This window comes from Nilaparvata lugens, chromosome 5 (assembly GCF_014356525.2).
Source record: "Nilaparvata lugens isolate BPH chromosome 5, ASM1435652v1, whole genome shotgun sequence".
NCBI lineage: Eukaryota > Metazoa > Arthropoda > Insecta > Hemiptera > Delphacidae > Nilaparvata > Nilaparvata lugens.
This window is the reverse complement of record NC_052508.1, coordinates 49,882,067-49,892,324: the sequence shown is the minus strand read 5'-3', so window position 1 is coordinate 49,892,324 and position 10,258 is coordinate 49,882,067. Positions and strand designations below refer to the sequence as shown.

Below are 10,258 nucleotides of genomic sequence, written 5' to 3'. Positions count from 1 at the left end.
GTTTCGTGCATTTTTTTAAAAATAACTAATGTAAAATTTATTGTAAAGTAGCCTTCAGTACTGTATAATGCTATTGTGAGGTCCACGTTATAATGGCAGTGTTTGATTAGCAATTGTATTGTTATCCTTGTCTATCATTCAACAAAGCGGATAGCGCTGTCTCTCTCTCTCTCGCTTTGCTCTGTTGCCACATCGGCTTTTAACAATGTAGAATTAATAATTAATAAAATATTTCATATTAATTATAAAAATTCTTTATGAAATTATTGAAAAATATAATTTCTTGCTTAATAAAATATAATTGATTATTTTAAACGAGAATGAACAATTAATATTACATTAATAAACCTGTATCAGCGACCGTCAAGAAGGCATTGACAAGACAGTGAGGATCGGCAACGTTGATGTTCTATCTTTCTTCACTGCCATTATAACGTGGACCTCACTATAGAACAAAGGATGTTTACAATTCCTGTTTACTCTCAACTATTATTGTTGGATATATGTCTGGAATGGACACGATTATACTTGGTATAGGATTTCCTGCCGCCTTAAATCAGTACCGCGATAGAGTCACGAAAGAGGTCCTGAAGTATTCAGATTTCACCTGAGGAACAGATCTGAGCAAGCAGAAAACATCGTAGGTATTCCTTTATTAATGGATATTATACAACATGCTTTTGTGCAAAATTTAAAACAATAAAATAACGCCATAAAATACATTTTTATTTGATTATACAAACAATCTATTTACAAAATCTAAAATAATAATGATTTCAATAATTCTTTTGAAGAGTATGCATTTTAAAAATCAATTCCAACAATTCAATCTGATGAATTTTTTAATAAAAATGGAAATGTATTATTAGATGCTATTTTAATATCTTAAAATATCTTTGGGTAAAAATGTATATGATTTCATCAGTCATTCATCTGCACATGCACATATTGAAATGATTCTCACAAAATATATACAATCAATTTACACGGAAACAATCATTGAAATTAATAATTAATAAAATAATATTATTAAAATTAATAATATGAAAATAAATTGTAAACAAATTAAATTGGCATCGAACCTAATCACTACAATAATATCATTTTTCAACTGAATTTTTTCAACTAGTTTCACACGCAACAATGATTTACTTAAAAGCACTTTAAGCTGGATTCCCACATATATTAGTGACAGTGATAATATTATTCCCATAAGTTATAGTGGGACTATTTATACTCGCTCGGCCGAGCTGAATGGGAAGAGTCAAATATCTTCAACTGTATCCAATATCTAATAACTGATGGGAAATATATTGTCATTGTATCTGCTACTTTTACTGTCACTAATATGTAGTAATTCAGCAAAAAATGCAATATCTTCAATTTATTCTATTGTCATTTCTTCTACATGTAGAAAACATAGAAACAATTTTTCATAAAAAGTATTAAAAAATCAATTTCAAATAGATTTTCAATAAAAACTAATTACTATATCTAACTACTAACACCAAAACTTCACTCTGATAAGTTAGTGCCTTTGGCACGTTCTTCCAATTACTATACTTTCAAGTGTCAAACATAGAAACAAGTTACTAAATTTGTGCATAGAAATAATGTCTAATTACTGTAATTTTAAAAAACTTTTATCAAAAATAGAAACACATAAAGTTATTCATTGAAATAACTTTTAAATACTTTCATCAAACATAGAAACAACTGAATATCAAGAGATAAAAATAAAACATCTAAGTAACCTTCTTTTTAAATATGGTACTTGGATTTTTTATTTCTTGATAATTAATAGTAACCCTAACCAAAAAGTTAACCAAATTTATTGATCGAAGGAAGATTTGGATGAACCTAATCACTGCCACTACTCTCCGACAAATCAGCCTCTCGCCTGATGGGCGCCCGAGGGGGCCTATTCACCTTCTTCACCTTCTTCTTAGTTTTGAGCACATTGATGGCCTGAATCTTACGCTTGAGTCCCTCCAACCGGTCACGTTCACGCTGGGGAATGAGCTCCTGCCTCGGGGTGGCCACAGGGTGCCGGGTCTCGGTCGACGACGGCCCGGGAACAGGATGTGGGGGCGTTGGCCGGGGTCGTGATCTCGGCTGCCGACTGCGGAACCTATCTCTCTCCGTCGCTATCCTTATCTCGTCCCGGATCCCGCCTCTTCCCCGCTTTCCTCCTCTAACCCTCCTTCCACGCCCTCTACCGCCTCCTCCTTCATCCTCCTCGCCCTCGGCTAGCAAATCTCTTGCTCTCCTCCTCTGTCCCCCCTCCTCTTCAGCAACCCCCTCACCCACCCCACCACCCATGCGTTCCACGGCCCTCTGCACCCTCCGACTAACTCTGTCGTTGTGTTGCGGAATGGCCGGTTTCATGTTAAAGAACGTTTCTATCCTGGTTTGGCTCTGAAATTGAAATTAAATTCATTTTATTCGCCACATTGCAAAATATATTATTCCAGTCCAAGATTTAGGGACTGGTCAGAGTGATCTGCGATAGGTATATATAATATCTATATCCTTCAAAGAATAGCAGATCGCTTTCTGTGTGACCAGGCACTCAGAAACAATTTCACTTGGGCATAATAACATTGACATCAATATGTCATACTGTTCCGAAGATACTCACACAAAAGCAACTAAATAGAACTTCGATTTTTCATAATCGTCCATGAAACGTTAAAAAAACTTGGATTCAAAGATACTTGACAAACGTAAACGAAGCTTGAGGAATTGCACCTTAACAACTAACAAGTCAGCAATGTGATTCCGTACTGGCTTTTCTTTAGTTGTCGTGGATAGGAAAAAAGGGTATAAAACAGTTTTATATGTTTTTTTAAGCACTCGTAAGATGTTTAAAACAAACTACATTTCTCTACTCTACATCTAACTGGTGCGTTAAAGATCCTCATTATAAAACTGTTTTATGAATCCCTTTTTTTTTATTATTTACAAAACAAATAATCAATTCATTGATTGGGAATAATTTAATGGATTAGAGGATTACTTCAAAACTGTTTCTCTCCCAAATTTGTATACTTTTAATATAGGCCTAGTCTAAATAAGGTTATAATTACTCAAGACATAATATAATAATTGAATGCGTTAATGTTTTTAAACAAATATTTGAAAAATAAAATACAAAAGGAATATAACAAAATACATCCCAGATATCATAACTTTCTTCAAAACTATAGTATAAAATAGTAGAACCCCACTAATTGGGAGTAAGAGTTGATATTGTGGAATTCGACAATGAATCTTGTTGATTCTTCTTTTTATTAGAGCACTGGACTGCATTTGCATGGCTCTAACAGTCACATTTTCATAGGTAAATGAAAATACTTGGATAAAAATATGAATTGATAAATATATCAATTTCTGTCGTCATCGGCGAATCCAGAGATGACCGACCGGACGCCTCGCCTCTGATCGAAATATATATCACAATCAAAATATTCTAAGTTACATTCAACTTTGTTCCACATTATCTGGTAACACTTTTTTCATTAAAATACGAATAAGATTCAAGTGATTTCTACGAAAAAATTCAGTTGAAGCTAACCGTTTTCTGAGTGAGACTTTTGATGACGGGGAGTAGTAGTTGATCGACCTTGCTGGGACTCCATCCGAATTTGCGCTGCGCGTACACCTTGAGGCCGTCGATGTCCGGGCTGCCCCATGAGAAGGCCTCCTCCGACTCGTCAACGCACGGCTTCAGGTAAGCGTCCACTACATCTGCACTCGGAAACCCTGTGCAAACACCAAAACGTCAAATTCCTGTACTTGTATTTTCATAAAATAATTTATTAATTTATTTAAAAATATTTATATTTGAGACAATTATTAAATATATATATTTAATATTGTACTATAAACACAATTATTATATATACATATTTAATACAGTACTATAAACAATCATTGACATTCCATTCAATCTGATTGAATTCCACACATTTTGGCAGGGCCGATTTTACAAACGGTCTTATCCGAGCACACTTTGATGAACAAAGCAGAACATTAAAGCATTTTCAAATCAATGAATAATTTTATTCAACACAATAAAAATCAAAATACAAGAACAATGCAAACAAAATACAAAATTCAATAACGGTAAAAAAATGGGCTTCATGGTGTAGGTGTGCTGAATAGTTCCACTCTATCTATCTATTCACACCATAGCTGAACAAAACTTATTACAAATTAAGAATTGGCTAGATAGAAATACCCTATGTTTGGATATAGATAAAACTAGCTACATAACCTTCTTAGTAAATAAAATAGGGCAGCCTGTTGATAATGAAGATTTAAAGCTCCACTCAAGGTGCACTTCAAACCTAGGTATTTGTGATTGTCTCACTATAAAAAAGTCAATAATATTAAATACTTGGAAATCATAATAGATTATCATCCAAAGTGGATGTACATATCAAGTCCGTCTGTAGAAGGATTAGATGTTTATCTTACAAATTCTATCAAATAAATAAAATTCTAAATAATAAAAATTTAGAAATGGTATATCAGGCTCTAGTTAAATCAATTTTTTTAAATTAAAATGTTTCTCACTTTTTTCCTCTTTTCATCTTCGACAATTATTTGTTGAAGCACCGCCGCGTTATGAAGTACGTCACAATATTATATTATTATTCAAATTGCATTCAATCTTTATTCTCATTAATTAATTTTTCATAACTTTTAAAAATTGTTGAATAATTATTAATACTGTCATTAAATGTAAAATAGAGTATACGCCAATAAATATTGTAACATACATGAATAAAGAACTCTAATCTAATCGAATTCTTCCCTTTGTCACTTCTCTTCACCCTTCATTTATAAGGCATTTCCATATTCTCTGTTAGCCTATTTCTATTACATAGAAAACCATATTTGGCTAGGTAATTTTCCTTGAATAGAATTCACCATGAAGGAGCGTTTCCCCACAACTTTCAATCTTAGACATGTGAGTGTTCAACCTACTAACGTTGAAGATTTTGTATCTCCAATTTTTTTATCAACTCTATTTGAGGTTAGTTTATTTTTCTATATGAGGTTAGTTTATTTTTCCAGTGGTTTATTCATTGTTATTGGATGTTTATTTTATGTTAGAAGCCTCTCGCTGATGATGAACATGTGTTTATGCATGACTAGCAGGTAACCCGTGCTCCGCGAAAGTCTATTTACAAACTTGCCAAACTGAAAACTTGACGTACTGAAATCTTGAAAATTTTAAAATAGGCCTACAACCATTCTCGGTAAATTGATAATCAATATGCAAAATTTCAGTTAATCAGTCCAGTAGTTCAGACGTGATGATGCGTCATTCGTGAATTTCATATTCCGTACGTGTATAAGCCAGTTCTTTTCTTTATTATGATACAGTTAATCATGCATTTTCTGCCATTAGTGGCCAGCCTAATAAGACATCTCATCAATGACAAGTATAACTAATGTGAAATGTTAATAGCGCATTAAATTTTAATAGATTGAATAAATTAAATTGATTTTAATATTAATAGATATAAACAGTACGCTATTAATTGATTTTTTTATTATTTTTTTGTGTAGTTGAGAAGTTGATATTGTGGTAATTATTCTTATTAAATAAAAGGACCAAGAAATTGTCAAAAACAATTATTAAAGAAAAGTCTTTCTAAATTTCAATAAAATCTGTGGTTTTTAACAATTTTTTACTCTTTTTGTTTAATATTATTACTATCCTATTAATATAACTTTCATTATTCTTTTATAATGATATTATTGTTATATTATTATGATTCTACCTTCATCGAGCTCGACATCCTTCAACTTCCTAGCCAGCTGCGAGGTCTTGCTGTTGCTGGGATGCTGCAGCCACTGCTTGAACGCGCGTAGAGTAGAGAGGATGCTCTCTGGCGAGCTGCTCGCGGGACGAAACGTGGAGATGATCTCTAGTGCGGTCACCGGCCCAATGCCATTGATTCCCACTGTGTAGTCACTGCCCACAAGCAGAGCTAGTTCGATCAGGTCACCCCGAGACAGTTCTGTACCCAAAATAAATCCGATCAATATTATAAACTATTCATATTTATTAAAAAATATCGAGAAATCGATATATCTTGAAAACTAGAGATACAATAAGAACATTTTACTGGACATTTTTATTGCAAATTTTATGTAGAATTTATGGTCTTCATATTAATGAGATGTATCAACTTTTTGTTGAGGCTACTCTTAATCATCTTTGGAAATTAGAATGGCATTAATAGGTAACATAAGTTTTTATAAAAACGTACTTAGATTTTTGATTTCCAAAGATGATTAGATATATTATGTGATATACAGAGTGTCCCACGAAAGGTGTAACAGCTAAATACCATAGATTCTACATGAAATTTGCAGCAAAAATGTCTAGTAAAACATATAATAGGCTATAATGTATAGCCCATATCTTATAGGCTAAATTCAATGTGATTTTGATTTTGTGTTCAAACTGATGTTACGACTCTGGAATATAGGAGTCTACCTTTAGCCGGTGTTTTTACCTCACTCAGCATTGTATAATGTGAGAAAGATTATATGATTATCTCTATATTTCCATCGTAGTACCTAGCTGATCTTGTTAATTTACTTAAATTTGAGTTCCTGCAATACCTAATTCTATTTGTTCATTTTTTGGCAAATAAAATAAATTTATTCATAAAATATTAGTAGGGTGAAGAGTTCCCACTCACACCATCCAAACTACTTACTTACTGAAAAAGCTCTTGATGTCGTCAGCGCGGAACTGGAGCACATACTTGTTCTGATTGAAGAAGTTCTTGTAGACTCGGTTGGCGCCAAACAGCCAGATGTCGCTGTCATCGGTGATAGTGCCCTGCGTCAGGCCGACAAGGTCCAGGAAGGCGCACTGGGCTTCCGCCTCCATGGGCGCCTTAACCCAGGGCACGCCGAACAGCTGCAGAAGTTCCTGCCGACACAAACTACAGTCTGTTCTGGGAGCCGACATCGATTCACACTAGTCACCTAACATATTTGTTGGGGCGAACGCATACACCAGTGGACAGACGGAGAAAAAATCCCTCGCCAGGGGCCCGTTTGATAAAAGTCACAAGTTACATATATTCACTGGAGTGGCCATAGTTATTCAGAGTGTATTAGATGCTGCCTCTACATTTCATAGACCCGGGTTCGAATCCCGGCCCGGGCAAAATATTTTTTTTCGAGCCACTCCCGTGTTTCGGATAGACACGCTCAAGTCGTCGGAACCGGATGCCTAATAACAGTCTTTAGGTCACGTCAGAGGCCCTGAAATTGATCAGGTGCGACCTGATAACTGTGTGACACTAGACCTAGCCAGCCAGGTCAATCAATATTATTATTATTATTATACTAGTAAATTTCAACAGACTTCTTGCCTTTTCTGTTTTTTTTAGCAGAATTCACCTTTCTTTTTAGATGATGTCAAAATCTCTTCCTATCAACAGTGAATTTTATCAGTAACGTTCATCTGTTATTTTTTATAATATTCAGTTATTTTTATTGTAACTGGTTATCACTACAGTAACAATATCAAAGATATAAATAGTAAATTGTAGTTATCACTAATGAAAACCGACAAGAATTTTCACAATAATTTTGATAGGTCCGTGAAAATTGCTTTTTCCTACAGTTACGTTGAAAAGTGGCCATTGCTGCACTGATTACAGAACGCAAAGAATCACTTTTCCGCTCTAGTGCGGGAAAAATTTTTCTGCACTCCAGATTTGCAACATGGCAACGAAAAATACTTAGTAGGTTATATGGAGCAACAGTGCAGCAAAATCAAAATGAAGTTGGTAACAGTGACTGGGCTGCTATAGTGAGCAGAGGTGCAACGAAGCACAACGCGCTAATTATTACTATTATATATTATAACGAGGACAGCAACAGCACAGTGCCACCACAGCACACACCACACAGCCGCCTCGCCATTCAAACACTACTAAGTTATTTGATGGATTTCAGGCAATTTTACCCATAATTACCCACTTTTCATATTCAATGGTAACTGTAGGAAAAACTTAATGTGAAATACGTGCGCAAAGTTCCTCTGCTGCACTCAAGAAACCATTCCGCCCTCGCCTACGGCTCGGGTGTAAACGTTTCTTTCGGTGCAGCAAACTGTCACTTTGCGCACTAGTTGCACAAATAACTATTCCATATGCTGACATTTTCATTTGAAATTGAATTTTTAAACGTGAATTATTGATTTTTGAGCCACTACAAAAACATAAAACGTTAACATTGCAATATATATGCATTGTTTTTGCTTAGAATAGTTCGCCTTCTTGCTGCTTTGTTGTGATCAGAATTTATATATACTCCTTCCTGCGCTCAGGTTTTTACCTTTGCAGGGAGATATTTCTTCATAGACTAATGTAATATTTCTGTTTCTGTGAATGTATTTTTTTGAGGAAATAAAAATGAATAAAGTTCTAAAAGTAACAGGTTCGAAATAATGCTATAGTAACCAATGTACCTGGAATTGTAGGTGCATTGATAGTAGCCGTACCACGAGATTGCAAGCCGCATATTGAGACGCGACGTGAGTCGTGACATGACAGGACGCGACTCGAGTCTGCTAGACAATTTTATATCATTGACCGGGCGAAGTGAGGTCTAAGATTCAAGTCGACTGTTTTGCATTTCTCTTCATGTTTATATGTTTCGCATTTACGGCGAAACGCAGCAATAGATTTTCATGAAATTTGACAGGTATGTTCCTATTTCGGTTAGTCGGTCGACTTTTTAAGGTTTTTTGAAATTTTGTATTTTAAGGATAATACAAAAGGATCATACTAGAATTATTCATCATAAAGCAGCTATCGAGTGGATTATTAATTGCAAGCAATGAGGCATGCAATTGATAACGCGAAGTAGCATATCATTTCCTCCCAACTTTTCTCTGCTTTCAACTCTGTAAGTTTTTGATGATAGTAGCGTAGTTGTTAAAAACAAATTATTGTCGATAAAACAACCCAAACAGCCATTAGTTGTTTACATACCGATATTATCTCGCCGACACGTAGGACAGGACATAATTCACTCTGATGGACCAGTATTAGAGGAGGCTGTGGTTTCTAACTGCTAGTATAATCATATTATAATGTTCACGTGTTCCAACATCGTCTCAATGTGAACATTATAATATGATCATATGATTTAAATCGTCCAGCAGAATCGCTTCACATCTCAATATGCGACTAGCCCAAATGAATAGTTTCACTAGTGAATTCGGAGTCACCTGTTCCGTTAAAATTCATAGGTACTTGTGACTTCCATGGAACGGGCCCCAGGTATTCGAATGTTGCAACGCACACACATGTCCGTCTGACTCCATATGTCTGCTCACGTCTACATGCGAGCCTTTCATTTTTTCCGTCGGTCTCCTGCTGTGTGCGTTCGTCTTTAGGCACCAATGGTTGTTAAACCTTACTAGGCCTTTCAAGTACCATTTGGTGGAAAAATATTGATCCACATTTTTTTTTAATTCAAATTAAAATAGAACACTGGTCAAATAATTTGATAATTGCTTTTTACACTCAATTCTAATAATTTTTGAGCCAAAATTATTTTACACATAAGCCTCTGTTTGTGAGTGGGTAATGAGATGAGATAATCAAAAAACCATACCCTTAGCGGGAATCAAACTCATGACTGGGCTTAGCGATAGGATACGTTTTTCCCCCCAGACTACTCGGCTACTTCGGCCGACAAATAATGAAGTCTAAAGCTCAAAACTGAGCTGAACTGAACTTTAAAATTGTAATATAGAAGCATTACGTTATTGTTAAGAAGGCATACAGTATTTGTGTAGCAGATTTACTTACCTCGGCTTCAAGCCTCATCTGTTCAGTAACTGTGGATGCCAATCTCTCTTCCCTCCCTTGTACTTGTATCAATTCTACCTCTTGCTTCTCTAAAATACTCTGAAATGAAAAATATAAACATAAAAACATTTTAAATATTAGAACACGAAGCATAATATAATATTAACATACAGCGTGATTAAAGAGGTATTCATATATAACTCTGTATATTTGATATTTTATGATAGTACTATATATGATGTATCCATATCATCGAATTAATGAAAATTAAATATTAATTAATATCAGTCGCATTCGAAATCCACTAACTGTTTCTCATTTAGACGGTAGAGTCTAAAATTATACCAGAGATGAAAGAAATACTTATACCAGAGATTTAAGAATTAAATATA

General features: G+C 34.7%; 1 protein-coding gene across 1 annotated transcript in view; it reads right to left on the bottom strand.

Annotated features, from left to right (window-relative positions):
* Window positions 1-643: 643 nt before the first annotated feature.
* LOC111048643 (DNA repair protein complementing XP-G cells) overlaps window positions 644-10,258 on the bottom strand; it is a 27,970-nt gene continuing 18,355 nt past the window's right edge. Inside the window, exons 8-12 of the mRNA XM_039428543.1 lie at window positions 9,867-9,965; window positions 6,751-6,964; window positions 5,799-6,038; window positions 3,578-3,765; window positions 644-2,418 (exon numbers count right to left, since the gene is read on the bottom strand). Coding sequence (XP_039284477.1) covers window positions 1,861-2,418; window positions 3,578-3,765; window positions 5,799-6,038; window positions 6,751-6,964; window positions 9,867-9,965 — 1,299 coding nt within the window. The 3' untranslated portion in view covers window positions 644-1,860. The remainder of the gene's footprint in view (window positions 2,419-3,577; window positions 3,766-5,798; window positions 6,039-6,750; window positions 6,965-9,866; window positions 9,966-10,258) is intronic.